Here is an 18,438-nt window from a genome sequence, read left to right as displayed (position 1 = left end):
GTGAGAGGGTCAGGCCCTGGGGTGTGCCAGTGGGGGGCTGGAGGGTGTGAGAGGGTCAGGCCCTGGGGGTGCAGCCACGGGCTGGAGGGGGGTGAGAGGGTCAGGCCCTAGGGTGTGCCAGTGGGGGGCTGGAGGGTGTGAGAGGGTCAGGCCCTGGGGTGTGTAGTATCAGGCTGAAGGGGGGTGAGAGGGTCAGTCCCTGGGGTGTGCGGCCCAGGGCTGGAGGGTGTGAGAGGGTCAGGCCCTGGGGGTGCAGCCCAGGGCTGGAGAGGGTGAGAGGGTCAGGCCCTGGGGTGTGTGGCCGGCCCAGGGCTGGAGGAGAGGGGCATCTTCCTGGCTTTGTTTCTCAGCCTTATTGTGAAGTGCTTTTCTTGGGCTTCCTCATCCTCTGACAACGTTTCTGCCAGGGCCCCTTCCCATCCCACCTTCCAGGTGGTGGGTAGAAACCCAATCCAAGCTTGACCCAGTATTTATTGAGCACCCCCCAGGCTCTCCCCACTGGACACCACACAGGGAGCACAGGTGGGCTCCCACACAGTGTTAAAACAGGTTCTTATTGCGAAAGTCCACACCAGAGGATAAATCACACACAAGAAAAATTAGAGAAAATACTTTCAGTGACAGCCATTTTCTAGTGGGAATGGGGCAGGATAATGAACTAAGCAGCTGAAATCCCAGCAGACAGAGGGCGGGGGCAGGGTGGGTGGAGCGGTCTGCTCTGGCAGGGCTCTTGGGCATTTTTCTGGGAATGAACGCTGCATGGCAATAATGAAAAGCAGACCTGCTCTCTGTAGGCTTAAGTATTGTTCTCAAATTCTCTACAGACAATGCATTTCCTTATGCCTGCTCCTGGGGTGGGCCCTTTGCCTCCCCTCCCCACGCACTCTACAGCTGTCATGCCACTGCGGTGGGAAGAGCAAGACCAGGGCAGGTGGATTCAGGTTGTGGAGTGAGAGGAAGACCAGAGAGTGAGATAAGGGCAGAGGAGTGGAGGGTGGGGGAGGCCAGCAGAGTCCGCTCTTGATAGATGAATTCACAGTTACGTGGCTTTTAAACTAGTCTTTCGTATTTGTTAAGTACCAACTCCATACCAGGCATGGACCAGGCACTGTGCTGAGCTGAGCTGGCCATGAGGGGCAGTGATGCTTTGGGGAAGGGGCAGCCTGTGTTATGAGAAGGCACCTGGGGACACTGCAGAAAAGTGGGGACTGGACTGTTGAATTGTGAGTGTCCTACCTGGACGTTCACATGAAGACCACACCTCCACGTTGTGTGTGCAGCTTCACATCCTGCGGGTGTCCTGTGGGTGAGTCACCAGCACAGCAGGCGCTTGGTACATGCCGGACCAAGCCTGGGTGTGATATGCACGTGATTCTGGCTGGTTAGGGGGCAGCACGAGGCGTTCTGATGCACAGCCAGCCAGAGGCAGAGTCTGTTTTGTCAGCTTCCTCTTTTGGTTGGTGTAGCATCCAGCCCGGAGGGGACTGTGTTTCTCTGTTTATCCTTCAAAAGACAAAAACCAATTGTATGTCTGAGAAGAAGAGGTTTAGAGAGCAGATTTTTTTTTTGTTTGTTTGCAGTTTTTGGATGGGGCTGGGCTTGAACCCACCACCTCCGGCATATAGGGTCAGTACCCTACTCCTTTAAGCCACAGGCACTGCCCAGAAAGCAGATTATTATTATTATTATTATTATTTTACCGGCTGCTAAGAATCTCTTGATTTACACAGCTATCTCCTACCGAAGGTAGAGACAGGGCTGGCCACTCAAGGTGTGACCCAGGGGATCTGTCACTCTCTGGTGTCTGCCTGCCTCATGGAAATCCCTTTGTCATGACAGACACGTTTAGAGCACGAGCCCAAACCAGTTCAATGGGCCTTGCAGGGATTCCTGACATGGTGATTGCGAGTAGGGAAGAGGTCAGAAATGTAGACACAACCCCAAACAGCAGCGTTCTCCTGGAAGTCAACCTTTGCCTTGTTTTAACTGTTTGCTTAGTTTTCAGGGTTGCTACCATTAATTCTTCCCTCAAATCTCTGAACTGCAAGATTTCTCTAAATATATGCAAATGCATTGAGCAATGAAGGGAATAAAATACAATGAAATAAAGGAATGGCTGTGGCATTTAAAATTTTAAAACCACCAACACATCGTTACTGTCCCTTCGCACAGGGGCTTCTGCTTCTCCATGAAGGCCTGCGGGGTGGAGCGTGCACCCCTGTTCACAGTATGCCCTGCCAGGGTGCTCAAATAGATTGATCTTTGCTTGTGATTGTCTGCTGTTATTAATATTATTAAATTCAGTGGTATCTCCACTGTAAGGGTAACTGAACATCTGCCTAAAGCCTTGAGTGTGAAAGTGTGAGATCTCAGACACAATTGTAACATTTAATTTATAATTAGAAATTTATAGATGATGCATGTGCAGGATTTAAGCCACAGCGTATATGTGGCTTGTAGTGGAACATTCCCAGCAATCCTCTCCCCGCTCCCCCCCTTGCCCTTGAGTTTGGCTTTCCCAGAAGTAGTCACTTTCCTCCTGTAGCTCCTGTAACTATTTCTGTCCTATACAAGGGCAGACAGTTGAGTTTATAAACTCATCCTAGAAACAGTGCTCCATATCTCACTGATGAATATCACTACGGTCATCAGGTGGCCAAGGGATGCACTTGCAGGTGACCAGTGATATGGAGCAGCAAGGTATGGAGCACCATACTTGTCAAAGGACAAGTTTGAGAACTTAATTATCAACCCTCATTCCTCATGATGCTTTGATATTGCTTTCTTTATACATTTGAAGAACTTAATATCATCTGGGAGGATTTAATTTTCTTATGCCATATCCTACATTGATGTCTAACCCCAGCCTTCCAATATCATAAAGTTGTATAAAAATTTTTAGTTCACATGGGTGGCGCCTGTGGCTCAAAGGAGTAGGGCCCCAGCCCCGTATGTCGGAGGTGGCAGGTTCAAACCCAGCCCTGGCCAAAAAGTGCAAAAAAAAATGTTTTTTTAGTTTGGGCAATATCCAGGGCTTCCATTATTATCACTGTGTGTTTCTACATAATTTGCAATGGTGATGTTTTCTTTCTTTTTGTTTTTCTTGAATCATTGCCTTTTTTTTTCACAATTTGCTTGGCTTTGATGGAGCTACCATCAATTCTTCCCTCAAATTCTCTGAAAAGAACTAAGAATATAAAAACACATCTCTTAATATAAAAACACCTCAGTTTTTTTCCCTCTTAAAGATATTCCTCTGATGAGCTGTCTTTACTGACTTTTTACTTCTTCAGTTTTTCTAATTTGTTCTGCCAGTTGACAAAGAAGGATGTTAAAATCTTCATTTGTGTGATTGTCCAATTGTCTGTGTCTTCTTTTAGTTTCACCATTTTTTGCTTCATGCATTTTGAAGCTCTAATATTAGGTGTATAAACAATCATGATTGCGGTGCTTTCCTAATGAAATGACTCTTTTAGTATTACAAAATGAGCCTCTTTGTCTAGCGCGGTACTCTTAGTTTTGAAGTCTATTTGAGCTATTATTCAGGAAACCACTTCCCTTTCTTATACACATTTTCCTCTCCACTAACTTTCAGCTTACCTGCGTCTTTATATTTGAAGTGTTTTCTTGCAGGCAACATAAGTGGGATCTTGGTTTTTAAAAATTCGTTCTTATAATCTTTGCCTTTTAATCAGGGTATCCAATCTTTTAACATTTAATGTAATTATTGATATTGTTGTACAGTAGTTCTTGTCCATGGGATATGGTTTAGGACCCACCACTGGATGCCTGAAACTGTGGCTAGTTCTGATCTATACTATGCACAAATTTCTTTTTTCTTCTTCACAATTCATGGATAAAAGATTAGCTTTTACGACAGATCTTAGCAACTTCGGCATTATATTGTTTTGTCCTTGCGGCTTCTCTTTGGAATTTCTGAATTGCCAGCATCCTTACTCTTGCATTTTGGGACCATTTTACGTAAGGGTTACTTGAACACAAGCACTGTGACATGGTGACAGTGACGTATCTGTCTTAGGTAGGCTAGTGAAGGACTAAGGGGTGGGACACGTACATAGTGTGGGTATGATGGAAAAAGGGATGATTCACAGGATGATATCATCATGCTACTCAGAATGCTGCGTCATTTAACACTTATCAATTGTTTATTTCTGGAATTTTCTATTTTTGGACTGAGGTTGATTGTGGATAATTGAAACCTCAGAAGTTTGTTATTTGTCTTTTTTGGGTCCCTTTTGTTTTTGATTCCTCTGTAACTCTTTTCCTGGCTTCTTTAGTATTATTTGAATCATTTTTAGAATTTAATTTTATCTATTTAGCTATACTTTTTGCATTATTTAACGTTTTATAGTTTAGAGTTACTATTACACCACTTTATACAAAATGTAAAAACTTTCAAGTATATATTTCCATTTGTCTCCACTCCCATCCTCTCTGGTATGGTGTAATGTAACTCCCATCCTCTCTGGTATGGTGTAATGTTACATTACACCCATGTCCACTAAAACTCCATAAGCTTATATCTGTTACCAAATTTACGAAGTTTCTGACTGTAATGGATTTAAGCATTTTTTCTATGTCATCATGTCCGCGGGTTCATAAATCTCTTTTTATCTCTCTTTTAAAAATTGTTTTTTTCCTCTATGTTCTTTAGATTGGAGAGTGTCTATTGATCTATCTTTGAGTTCTGCTTTTAAGCCCACCCCAGTAATTTTTAATTTTATTTCTATAATTTTTCCAATTGTAGAACTTCTGTTTGGTTCTTCTGTAACAGTTTTGATTTCTTTGCTAACAGTTGTATTTTCTAAACTTTGCAAGGACCTGTTCCTCTGCTACCTTAAACTTATTGATAATAGCCACTATAATATCCTTGTCAATCTGGATCATTTCTGGGTGGTTGTTCATTGATTGCCCTTTGCCTCCTGCCAGGGCTGCATTTTCTTGGTTCTTTGCTGAGCAGCTGGACATTGTGAGTGTCTGGATTCTTTTGTATTCCTCCTAACAAGATACACACAGTAGAATCTCCATAGTTGACCACCTCCCTACACTGACCACTTCCGTAGGTTGACCTAATTTTCATAGGCACGACATCCACCACGGGGACATATCAGTACAGTAGGCCTAGCTCCTTAGGCTGACCACCTCTGTATGTTGACCAGTTTCTTACAGTCCCTTGGGTGGTCAGCTTATAGAAGTTCTACTGCAGTACTTTTGCCATAGCACAGCATTTCTCAACCTGTGGGTCACGACCCCTTTGTAATAATGAAAATACGCTGCAGCATTAGGAAGGTTGAGAACCACTGCCTTAGCAGGAGATCACTTAGACTCCAGCTGCACACTCTGTCTCCATACTTCAGTCTGGTCCTTTCTTTTTGTCTGTGTGTAGCTACCTCTGCACATTGATGGCTCAGGAGCCAGCAAGAGTCTTGGGCAGAGTTATACACAGAATCTGGGGCTCCCCCTCTGTGTTTTTTCTTTCCAGGATTCCCCTTTTACTTTTCAGCAGCTATATTTGACCCAAATTCTGTTTTCTGGTTGTTCAGGCCAGAAAGTTTCTAAAACTTTTTTTTCATTGAATTATGTTGGTATTTTAATCAACCAAGAAAACAAGATAACATACTCTCTAAGCAAGAGATTCAAGTGGAGGATGGTGGTGCTTATATATACATGTATTAACAGAATCACAGAGATTTGGGGCTACAAGGAACTTGTAGATCTTTTGGGACGGAAGTTGTCACACATTTTTTTAAAAAATAAAATTTTATTTCTACTTTAATATATATAGAACAGAAAAATGTTATTTTCTCCCAGCTTTTAAAAAAATGTTCTTTTGTAAAACTCCTAAGCTCCTTTTAAGAGTGTGTGCAACCTCTCCCTGGTATAAGTGCTTTGGAAATATTAAGGATCAATAATTTAAAAATTTATTGGTACATAACAGATGTACATATTTTGGGGACATGTTGATAATTTATACATTCATATAATTTGTAATTGGGATATCCATCACATTATATGTTTGTATTTTCTTTATAAGAAGCAATAATATTAACTAAACTTTGCTGAGCACACTGTGTTTGGGCACACAGCTGAGCGCACAGCTGTTACGGGCTTTGTATACTTTATCTCACTTAATTCTCACAACACTACTGTGAGACAGGTGTAGTAATTATCCCTATTTTGTCGGTGAGGAAATGGAGGCCTGCAGAGGTTAGTACTTGTCCATGGATGCTTAGCTAGGAAATGGAAGAACTGGGACTCAACGCCCGCTCGCTTAACCAGGACGTGACACTGGGCATGGCACGATGGGCTTGGCCTCCACGGACCCAGCAGCTGCAGCCAGCGCTGGGTGCAGTACACTAGGGGCTGCCTCTCACTGTGACAAAAATATAATGGAATAGAGTGAAACAAAGGAGCAATGCTCGTCTCCATTCCCCAGGCACCACCAGCTCCCGGATACCCCACCCTATTCTGCACCGGACTCCAGCAGTCCTCTGCAGGTGAAAGGTGAGTCCCGCCCACCGGCCGTCTGGCTCTGTTACGCCTCTCCCTGGACGCTGGGTGGCGCCAGAGAGGGGCACTTGTCGCCCTGTCTTCCAGGTGCGCGTCGCTGGACGCCGAGGTTCGCCGCCGGGAGGACGCCAGCCGCGCCCGGGACGCCGCCGCTCAGCGCCTCCGGAACCGGCCGCCCCGGCCAGGCCGCCGGGGGCTTTTACAGCTGCTGCCCGGACACCAGGCATCCTGCCGCCCCGCTGGACCAGTCCGCGTCCTCCCGCCTGGGAATTAGCTGTTCTTGCCATTGGCAGCCCCTGTGCCACAGCCCTGGGTAAAGGGACCGGTCAGAAGCCGCAAAGGCGTGGCGGGCGGCCTGGGCGCAGCCGGCCCCTGGCGGTGACCCAGACCGGACGGCGGGTCCTGGGCAGGAGGTGGCAATGTTGAGACGCGGATAGAACCTGGCAGGGCCTCGGGCGCTTGGCTAGGGCAATGGTTTAAATAAAAATCCACTAAACCCAAGATCCTCATTTAAAGAAAAGCCACAGTGTCAGAAATACACAGGAAGATTCTGGGTGGTGGAGGAAGCCCGGCTGGCGTGCGCAGCCGCAGCTGGACTGCCAGGAAATCGTGGACAGCTCCCAGAAAAATGTCTGTCAACTAAGCAGTCACATTCTTTCCTTGTCTCTTCCCTCCTCTCCTCGCCCTTTCTCCTTTTAATTCCCCTTTCTGGATATAGAGAGTGGCAAAACGAGCAAAGGTCATCAAAAATTGTGGTAAAACTCCACGTGATAAAAGTTTTCAGTGTAAAATGTATACTGATACTTCATAGGGGGGGTCTTCTTTGCAAATGTCGGTTTATTTTTCAGGTAGGTGAATCTCAGATCCATTGGGATTAAAAAAAAAAAAACAACCCTAAGTTTCAGATGAGTAGGGCTCAAGGGACTGTAACTAACTGGAATTAGATTTAGGAAAGCAGAGAAGAGAGACCCGGGAAATTAAAATTTGATTTATCATAACACAGAGAACAAAGAAGAATGCTAATATTCACTTTGGTTTCTTGATTTTAGAGACCCATTGCCTCCAGCCAAGAAGAGAAAGTACACACAGTCGCTGGGGGACGCCAGGGACTGCGGGGCCTGGGCCCACCTCTCCAGACCAAGTGAGCGAACCTGGCAGCTTTTAAGGCGTTTCCCCCAGCCTTTGAGCAGCCCTATAAATGTCCTCTCTCAGGGGAGGGCAATGACAGGATCTGAGAGTTTGTTTCTTCCCTCTTGATATGCCTTTCACGCAGGTGCTCCTAGGCTGAGATGCTGTTCTTGCTCTCTGGTGTGGGGGAAACGCCAGTCTTGTAATGCCAGGGGCCATGTGTCTCAGAGGACCCAGGCTCCAGGCCTGTGGCAGCAGGGCAGCACGCAGTGGCTTGAAGCTGTTGTGCCCGGTGCAACCCTTGTCACCTTCCCTGGGCACAGTATGACGTGTGGGTTGTGGTAGATGCAGATTCCCATCCAATCTCTGGGGTCTGAGTCTAGGGTCCTAACAAGGTGTGGATGCTGCTGGTTCATGGAAGGCGCTGGGAGAAGCAGGACTGGGAGGGTTTCCCCAGCGGAGCAGGAAGGCGTTAAGTTGGTTGGTGAGAACCCAGAAATCTCTGAAGTTTTGTATGATGGTCTTAGGAGTCTTTCATCAGAATCATCTGATGCCCAAGTGATCAGCCTGTTCAGTGTTTTTGCTTTATATGTAACATGAGACACACCAGGTTTGAACTTAGAGACCTGGTGAAGGTTGCAAACTAGCTGGTCTTCTTGAGTCTGAAAACTTGAACTTCAGAATTTTCAGAGTAAAGGCTATGGCACTTACTAGGAAAAAGAATAATACTTTAGGCCAATGACATTAGCCACAGTGAATACCCCAATGTGGGTAGTGTGAATAGTGCCCCAAATTCAGGGTACCAGGACCCATCTCTTCTATCCTGTGTCAGATTGGCAAGAAGTGCAAAATTTTCCTCTTGGGTCTCCCTCTCCTATAACTGCCCAAACTCTAGAGGTTTAAACCACCCTGAAAGGAGATGCATGCTGTGTGGCCTCGCTGGAGTTGGGGAACCGCAGCGTGACGGTGTGGGTTGCTGCCCCTGCCACCAGCGTCAGCTCAAGCCCCAGCCCCATGGTTATAGCTGATGCTCTGAGGGACATCTGGAATCATCTCCAGCCTGGGCTCTGGACTTTGACTTCACCCTCTCAGCCAAGTCCCACCCGTCAGCCTCTCCAGGGGGTGCTGTGTGGGAGCTGAGCTGGGCATCCGCCCTGTGTAAATGAACCTCTCACTGCTTTCTTTCCCTGTTTCCATGTGGCCACTGGGGGCAGCAGTTGCTCTGCTTTTCTTTTTCAACCCCAGCAACACAGGGCTAATTAAAGCCCCCTCTTTGGATAGCACAGAGCTCTCCATCCACCTTTCTGTGCAAGGTTACCCTAATTTCTTCAGGGACCCCTGCAGTAGCCTACAGCTTCTTTATGATTCTCAAACATAAAAGGCTGAGTAAATTCCTAGCCAGATGAGGGAACCATCTGTTCATTCTCCTACCAGCTCACTAAGGGATCCAGGGCAAGTCACTCAAATCTTCCAAGAGTTTCCTCACCAAACCAGATTGTGCTCAAATCCTCCTGGGCATTCCAGGTGAAGCTCCATCCTGAGACAGTGTTCTGCTGCCTGCCCTGAGACGGCGCCGAGTTTTTACTGTCTTCAGAGAACAAGTACAGAAGAGTAACTGAAATACCTCAACAGACAGGAAATCCTGCATCTCTTGTTTGAGTTCTATTCACGGGTCACTGAAAAACTGCCTACAGATAATTGGTTCCAGACAATTCCAGAATGAAAATGAGCAGCTTCCCAAGGCCAAAAGCAAATGAACAAAACAAACAAACAAACAAAAAGCAAAGACTCATTTAATCCAAATGCCAGGTTTTCATTACAGTTTATATTTTCAGCAAACGTTTTCCAGTGAATCACCTGTATTTCATATTGCCAAGGCCCAGGGTTTTCACAAAGTCCTGGGGAAACAGCGTGTTGGTGGAGGAAGAAGGAGCACAGGAGTTTTGATTGGGGAAGACGTTCTGAACCAACTGACAAGGCTTTCCTGGTGACCGTCTCCCCAGTGGTATACTATGGCCACGGGTTCCCAGAGCCCCATTTATAGGACTGACAATGTAGATGACCCGGTTGGTGTGAGCAGACGGAAAATCTTGCTTAGCAAGAAAGCTGCTGGGGCATGAGCTCCCGCTGGCCGAGGCCTGGCCCTACCTGGTCTGAACCCCAAATATAAGAGGGTTCATGGCCTCTCTGGGAGGTGTTAGTCCTCTTAAATTTTGAGTTTCAAATATGAAAGCATTTTCCATGGCCTGAGTCATAGCTTTTGGCCCAGAGTGAGAGGTACACTGGCTAAACTCACACTGCAAAGTCCAAAAAATTACCTCTTTTCTCTAGGAATTTGGGACTCTCAGAACCTGACTTTTTATTATTTTTATCAGATGATAAAAATTAATAATTTTTGCTTTACCCATTTCCAAGATTTTTTTTTAAGTGAGGTGTATGACAATGTTTTGAAAGGCATTCAAATGCCCGCTGCCAGTTTTATCTAAAGGCGCGTGGCCCGTTGCTCCCCTCCTCCAGCTTCTCTCTTCTGGTGATTTTCTCAAGGTATCTTCAGTCCAGCACAAGGAGGGGAAGGTTTGAATCCCGCCTCTTCCACTTAACAGCTGTAATGCTGGGATAGTTATTTCAGATCTTTGAACTTCAGTTCCCACATATGCTACATGAGATTAAGAATCCTTATCTCAGAACCACTTCAGAAATATGCCTGGCAGTGTCTGCTAAAGCATATCCCACGACGAGTGATTACACTCCTAGGAGCGCACCCAGCAGAAATGTGTACACATGCCCACCAAGGTCATAAGAACGTCCATGCAGCATTATTTATAATACCACAACATGAAAATATCCCAAATGGCCATCAAAGTGTGACAAGGCCATGAAAATGTAGAAGAGGACTGCTATTGGCTGCGTAACGGCTGACCCTCATAAACATGGTTGGACAAAAGGAGCCAGCACGTGAGCATACGTATTGGACCACAGTATTTTACCTCTGTAGACTCTGCAGTTATTAGTAGATTTGAGGATAGCGGCCAGTGTTGGGCAGGAGAGTAATTACATAGTATTAGGAGGAGATGTGGGGGGGGTGTCCCGCAGGGTTAGAAGTGTCCTATTTCTTGATCTGGTGATAGTTACACAGAATTCATTTTATGAAGAAGTATAAAATTGTGCACTTGTGATCTGTGCACTCTTCTTTGGTTTATTGACCTAAAGAATTCTGACCTTGTAGGTAGTTTAATGAAGTGATAAAATGCTCGGGGCTGTGTCTGGGACAGTGCCCTGATGTAGATAGACTCAGAGCAGCAGGTGTCAGCAATGGTGTTGTTAAGTCCCATTCTTAGGCTCAGGCTTGTGCCGGGAATCTCACTGTGAGCCTGGGTCTCAGTTTCCAGTCCCTGGCGTTTCACCAGCTGATCTTCAGCTCCCAGGGAAGCCACACCTGCCACCCCTGTTGGAGTGGCTGCTCTGATACCTTCGCTGCTGTGACAGGAAAGGGTGGACGATGCTGGTCTCCCCGAGCACATGCTGCCTGCCTCCCATCCACCCACTGCATCGCTGTCTGGAGGAGCAGAGCTGCTTTTGGCTACACATCTGGACACATCGACTTTGCCATCATGCTCGAATAAGAAAGGGCCTGAGTTAGCTGGTGTTCAGTCAGGAGTACGGACTGGTTATTTCACATCACATGGGGTACTGTGGGACCTGGAACAGAAGCATCTCCTGAAGCTTCTTAGGGATAAGCAAGTCCCTTAGTGGAAACAAGCACAGGTGATGCGGACAGTACCACTAGTAATCCCAAAGGCACCACTGTCTAAGTTCTTACTGGTGGCAGGCACTGTGTCTTGCACTTTGTGACGTTACCTCATTGAACCCTCCAGCAACCCTAACCGGAGTTGTAGGGTTTTCCCATTTTGCATACAAGGAAACTGGGGCTCAGAGAGCTCAAATCACTTTCCTAAGGTGGCTCAGCCTTGAAGCAGGGTAGAGTTGTGGTTCAAACCCAGGTCTGTCTTGATCCTGAACTCTGAGCTCTTAACCCTTTCTTAATCCTCTCTCCATTGTAGAAGAAAGAAAGGAAAGAAGGAAGAATTAGTTTCTCCCTTTCTCAGAATTTTGTGCAAGTGGGATAACCACAAAAGGGTTTCTTTTTCATTTTTGGAAAGACTTTGGACCAGGTAACTTAGGGAAGAGTGAGGGTGGGAGGAGCTCCTTGCTTTGCTCACCCACAGGGGTCCTAGCTGGGAAAAAGTTTTCCTGGATTTTGCTAAATCTTTTCAAAATGAATGGATGCTTTATAAAAGCCTAAGATAATTCATGTTTTGTTTAGTGACATTTAATAGTGATACTTTAAGAAAAATACATTTTTAGTGACATTTGGGATCAAAGAAGACTTGAAGCAGTTCTGTTTATGTATTTTAGGAAGTCATTAGTGGAAGCATAAAGGCAGGAAAAGTTAGATGAGAAAAAGGAATCCTTCCCCTGCCTCCTGCATTTCCCAGCTGCAGCTGAGTGGACATTGGATGGAGCTGCTGTCCTTGCCCTGGGCCATTGCCCATGGCCTGCACCTGGTCTTTGAATGCCCCCGAGTTCCCTTTGCCCACTGGTGTCAGGCATGAGTGACAGTTGGGGGGTGAGAAAGAAAGGAAAATGGTAAATGTACCAGTAGTGTTTTACATAAAAGTTATCCAAGGTCAAATTGTGTGGGTTGGAAGGGATACTCAAATGGAGATGTACAACTCGCAGAGATCATGCAAAAGTAGTAAGTTGCGCATGTGAAACTGCTGTGATTGGACCATCGTTGACATCCAAACGTGGCGATCTCATGTAGCTGATACCACACATTAACGGGGTCTTCTCTGTTACTTTATCTTGGTTCAGCCTCTGACAGGGCCTCCCCTCACGCTCTCCACTTGTGCAGTGTCGCATGACAGCAGGGCACACGTTTTTAATTTCTACTTTGCCACTGAAGAAAGTAATACTTTAAGTGAATAAATAACTCCTCTATGTTCAAAAAGCTAGTTGGACCACAGAGTGTTGGTACTACAAAAAACCTGTAAAAATTAGAATTTACTGGTTGTAATTAATGAAAACAAAAACCCCAAAACGTCAAACTGCCTTGAGCAAAGAAAATCAAACACACATACAACACCAAGGGATCTACTACTGGCTTTTGTAACCCAAGAGTTTAGATCGGACTCCTGAACTCAGAGCACTTCGTCAGGGCTGGGTGCCTTTTGCTCTCAATTCTGCCTCTGCTTGCTGTGCTGGTTTCATTTCCAGTTGGGTTCTTTCCTCACACGCCAACATGGTGCCAGCAGCTCCTGGGTTCAAACTTGGAAAAGCGTGAGCACCTTTGGCCCTGCATTTCCTGAAGTGCTGTGATCCACTCTGTGTGGACTGGACCGAGCTGCACATTCACCCCTGTGTGATCACTGATGCAAGCGCTGAATGATGTCCTTAACTGGTCAGCAGGGTCTCCTGCCCCCCTGGTACTGGCAGTGGACGTCAGTGGAACCACATAGACTGGATGTGAGGAAAGGCAATGTGGGAAGCAGAGCAGACACATATGGGGGATGAAGTTTCCAACAAGCATCCACCACCTTCCCCTGAGATCACACTCCCAGGTCACTTCTTTCCCAGACGTGGGCCTGTGGCCAGCAGCACACCCCCTCCCCCGCCCTTACCCTCTCCACAGGCCCCTCTGTCCCACACATGTCCACTGAGCAGCTTCATGTGGTGTCTGTGAGTCTGGGAGAAGCAGTCTTGGAGAAAGGGTCTCACCCTTGTTTCTTTGCAGTGACGAGTAGGAGCAGCGACGTGCAGAGCCACGATGGTGAGGGACAAAACGTGATGCCTGTGGACCAGTGCGCTCCTGCTCTGAAGTGGCAGCCGTACCAGGGTGTCCTCTGGCACAGCTTATTAAACAGTTGCTACGAAAAACTGTAAGCGGCCCTAGCAACGCCTTAGGGAGGGCTGGTGAGTGAGGGGAGGAAGTGGCACTAACTCTCAGGAGAGTCTGATCCTGGTGAGTGAATGGCTGGGGCGTGAGTTTCTGGCCTTCAGCAAACCAGACTTGTGATTCTCTCTCACTATTATTTACCCTCTCAGCAATGAAGGGAGAGGAAATTTTTCTGGGATCACATGCCCCATTTAAACTAAAAGCTGGAAAATGGAGATTCCCCACATTAATAACATTTAATCTTGCAGTTAATTTATAATGCCATACAACACTCTCTGGGGCCACATTCAGTTGTCAGCCCCTCACCGCCAAGCTCTTTGACAAAACACCTGGCAGCAAGCATAGTAGCTGGTTTCTTTGTATTAAAAGACTGAAATCTAATCATACAAAATATCCTAAAACTGGAAAAGTGTTACCTATTTTTATGACATTATGGTTTTATGAAGTAAATGTTGACTCATGCATTATTACCCTTAAATATCCTTTAAATCTTTTCTTTATTCCTTGGGATATAACTTACCTACCTAAATCTTCTAGAATTTTCATTAGTTATAAATCTTTCCTGAAACACTAAAAAATGTTACTGGTTAAAGAATAGGATTTTCAAGTAACAAATACAATAGAAATGAGAAATATTTGGCTGTAAAACCTGAAGGCCTTCTTAGTTTTTTCCAAATTCAAATACAGCAAAGCTCATCATTAGGAATTTTATCTTTGATGGCCTAGAAGGAAGAAATACTTTCCTTGAAATCTAGGGAATTAATCAGACTTGGGAGTTGGTATATTTAACAGGAAGCAAAAGGAGAATAATTGCTAATTGTATCATTGAAATTCATGAATTTATTTCTTTTCCACTATATGCATTTAGAAAAGAAATGGAAGGTCCATAGGTCTTGGCTTTGAGTTTTAGCCTCATTTGATTTTCTTCTGGGGAGCATTTTGCATTATTCTGTCTTCAATATGGACACTGAGGCATAAAACACACACAGGCACACTGTTCAAATTAAAACCTTTAATGCCTCCCAGCTGCATGCACCAAGTTGATTAAGTTTTCACAGTAATTGTTCTCTTATTTAAAGAGACTTTTAGGTTTGTTTGAACCTCCCATCTCTGCTCCAATGATCTAGAGAAAGAGAACACAGACAGTATCAACTCAACACTGCAGAAGCAGATTTATTCTGAAAATTTAGCCACAATTCACTTTTCCTAAGCAAAAATGGAAGGCAATGTTGCTCCAGATTAGAATTCAGGCCCTCCTGATTTCTTTACTTACATCACTGAGACAAAAATAGCACTGCCGGAGTAGGGCGCCGGCCCCATATGCCAGAGGTGGCAGGTTCAAACCCAGCCCCAGCCAAAAAAAAAAAAAAGAAAGAAAGAAAAGAAAAGAAATAGCACTGCTATTTTCTTTGATAGCTATGTCTAATTTGTTACAAAAATACCGTTTCCCTAAATTACGTAAGAAAAATAAAGGTGAGGCATTAAACATTTATCAATTTTTTGAATGGTATTTTAAGCCTGTATTATCAAAGAGCTTTTAAAAAGTCAGTTTAGTTAATTTTATACTTAACTTTTGATATCAAAAGCAGAATTGTCATTCTTAGGTAAATTTTTTCAATCAGAGATTGATGTTCAGAGTAATCTTCAACAGTATAAGTCTTGTTTGTTGACTGAGATTGGGCTTTCAGCCTTAAATTTCAGGCTAATGCACATATCTAAACCAGAAACTGGACCTTCTTTCAGAGTTTTTGACAGTGAAGCTTGGAGTATCATAAAGAAAAATTTCTTTTCTTCCAACCAAGATAGTTCTTATTACCCTCATTATCTATATATGTTTATCCATCTACGCTTTAGGTGAGCAAATTAGCAGATTAATTCTAGAAACCTGAGTCCATATGAAATTCCCAGATGGCCTTTGTTAGGTAAATTCCCAAATATTTCATCTTCTTTGGCACTACTGTAAAAGGAATAGAGTCCTTGACTATTTTTTCGGCTTGACTATTATTGGTATATATAAAAGCTATTGATTTGTGAGTATTGATTTTGTATCCTGAGATGCTGCTGTGTTCCTTGATCACTTCTAAGAGTTTTGTAGTAGAGTCCCTGGAATTTTCCAGGTATAAAATCATATCATCTGTGAAGAGTGAGAGTTTGATCTCCTCTGATCCTATTTGGATACACTTGGTTGCTTTCTCTTGCCTGATTGCGATGGCTAAGACTTCTGTTACTATGTCAAAAAGCAGTGGAGACAATGGGCAAACTTTCCTGGTTCCTGACCTGAGTGGAAATGTTTTCAATTTTACTCCACTCAATACACAGTATTGGCTGTGGGTTTGCTATAGATGAAAAAGATCTCTACAAAGAGAACTATGAAACTCTGAGAAATGAAATAGCTGAAGATGTTAACCAATGGAAAAACATACCATGCTCATGGCTGGAAAGAATCAACATTGTTAAAATGTCCACACTACCCAAAGCAATATACAAATTTAATGCAATCCCTATTAAAGCACCACTGTCATACTTTGAAGATCTGTAAAAAATAGTACTTCATTTTATATGGAATCAGAAAAAAACTTGAATATCTAAGACATTACTTAGAAATAAAAACAAATCAGGAGGTATCACGCTACCTGATTTCAGACTATACTATAAATCTATAGTGATCAAGACAGCATGGTACTGGCACAAAAATAGAGAGGTACATGTATGGAACAAAGTAGAGAACCAAGAGATGAACCCAGACACTTATCATTATTTGATCTTTGATAAGCCTATGAAAAATATAAATTGGGGGAAAGATTCCCTATTTAACAAATGGTGCTGGATGAATTGGCTGTCAACGTGTAGAAGACTGAAACTGGACCTGCACCTTTCACCATTAACAAAAATTGACTCTCACTGGATAAAACATTTAAACTTAAGACATGAAACTATAAAGATTCTTGGAGAGAGTGCAGGGGAAACACTTGAAGAAATTGGCCTGGGAGAATACTTTATGAGGAGGATCCCCCCCCAGGGCAATTGAAGCAACACAAAATACACATTACTGGGATCTGATCAAACTAAAAAGCTTCTCCACAGCCAAGAACACAGTAAGTAAAGCAAGGAGACAGCCCTCAGAATGGGAGAAGATATTTGCAGGTTATGTCTCTGACAAAGGTTTGATAGCCAGAATCCACAGATAACTCAAACTTATTAATAAGAAAAGAGCAAATGATCCCATTTCATTGTGGGCAATGTACTTGAACAGAAGCTTCTCTGAAGAAAACAGGAGCAGGGCCTATAGACACATTAAAAAATGCTCATCATCCTTAATCATCAGAGAAATGCAAATCAAAACCACTTTGAGATATCATCAAATTCTAGTAAGAGTAGCCCACATAACAAAATCCCAAAACTACAGATGTTGGTATGGATGTGGAGAAAAGGGAACACTTATGTGCTGCTGGTGGGAATGCAAGCTAATACGTTCCTTTTAGAAAGAAGTTTGGGGAACACTTAGGGATCTAAAAGTAGGCCTGCCATGTGATCCTGCAATTTCTCTACTAGGTTTGTACCCAGAAGATCAAAAATCACTTTATAACAAAGATATTTGCACCAGATTGTTTATTACAGCCCAATTTGTAATTGCTAAGTCGTGGAAGAAGCCCCAGTGCCCGTTGACCCATGAATGGATTAATAAATTGTGGTATATATACACCATGGAATACTATGCAGCATTAAAAAGATAGAGACTTTACCTCTTTATGCTTACCTGGATGGAGCTGGAACATATTCTTCTTAGTAAAGTATCTCAAGAATGGAAGAAAAAGTACTATTATGAAACCAATTTATAATGACCCACACTTTTGTATGAGAGATAAAACACAACTATAGCTCAGGATGAAGGAAGGAAAAGGAGGGGGAGAGGAAGGGGGGAAGTTGAATGGAGGGAGGGTAAATGGTGGGACCTCACCTATGGTACATATTGCAAGGGTACGTGTTAAATCTATTAAGTGTAGAGTCTAAATGTCTTCACACAATAATTAAGTAAGTGAGGTGAAGGCTATGTTAACCAGTTTGATGTAAGCATTCCAAATTGTATATAAAATCAGCACATTGTACCTCATAAATGCATTAATGTATACATGATTTCTGTATTTATGACTTAATAAAATAAAATAAAGTGCACATCTGAGGAAAAAAAGAAGAAATTCAGGATGGCATCAGACATGTGGTCTTTATCAAGTTCTCCATACAATGGGTTTTCTTCTTGCTGCTGGTAGACACTGTGATTGTGGAGCCTTTGACTGATTGGCTTCTTAAGGGTAATCAATGACCCAGTAACTTGATCCATTGAGGAGGTACTGAAATTGCAAAGAACATGAACACTTTTCCTAAGAGACCCATTTATATCTTCTATTTCTGGAATAAGAGCAAAGTCTAGAATCTCTTTTTCTTTATAGAGGCAGATACCGAGAGCCCAGTGCAAAGATCTGCACAGCAGCACTGAGTGCTGCGTGCCCCCGCTTATAGCTCTGGGAAGAGTTTCTTTCTTGAGACAAAACTTACATTTGGGAACCTTGGTGACTCAAAAATCATGCTTCATATATTCAGCACATGTGGGGAAATTCACCAAGGAAGTTTTATAACTTTTAAATTCTCTATCTGATGATGTTGTGCATTTAATATGTTTTCTTTGTATTAACATTTTATTTTTACTTTTTTCTTTATTAAATTGTAGCTGTGTACATTAATACTGTCGTGGGGTACAGTGTGCTGTTTTTATATACAATTTGAAATATTTTCATCAAACTGGTTAACATAGCCTTCATGGCATC

At 43.8% G+C, this 18,438-nt stretch overlaps 1 protein-coding gene across 1 annotated transcript in view; it reads left to right on the top strand.

The window, feature by feature from the left end:
* Window positions 1-18,438, top strand: part of MYRFL (myelin regulatory factor-like) — a 148,570-nt gene that overhangs the window by 39,450 nt on the left and 90,682 nt on the right. Inside the window, exons 3-6 of the mRNA XM_012810094.2 lie at window positions 6,458-6,525; window positions 6,619-6,844; window positions 7,581-7,672; window positions 13,454-13,598. Of these exons, the coding sequence (XP_012665548.2) occupies window positions 6,458-6,525; window positions 6,619-6,844; window positions 7,581-7,672; window positions 13,454-13,598 (531 nt within the window). The remainder of the gene's footprint in view (window positions 1-6,457; window positions 6,526-6,618; window positions 6,845-7,580; window positions 7,673-13,453; window positions 13,599-18,438) is intronic.

This window comes from Otolemur garnettii, unplaced genomic scaffold, assembly GCF_000181295.1.
Source record: "Otolemur garnettii isolate 467f Iridium unplaced genomic scaffold, OtoGar3 scaffold00125, whole genome shotgun sequence".
NCBI classification, from domain to species: domain Eukaryota; kingdom Metazoa; phylum Chordata; class Mammalia; order Primates; family Galagidae; genus Otolemur; species Otolemur garnettii.
The sequence above is the reverse complement of the archived record's forward strand: the minus strand, read 5'-3'. Positions and strand labels throughout refer to the sequence as shown.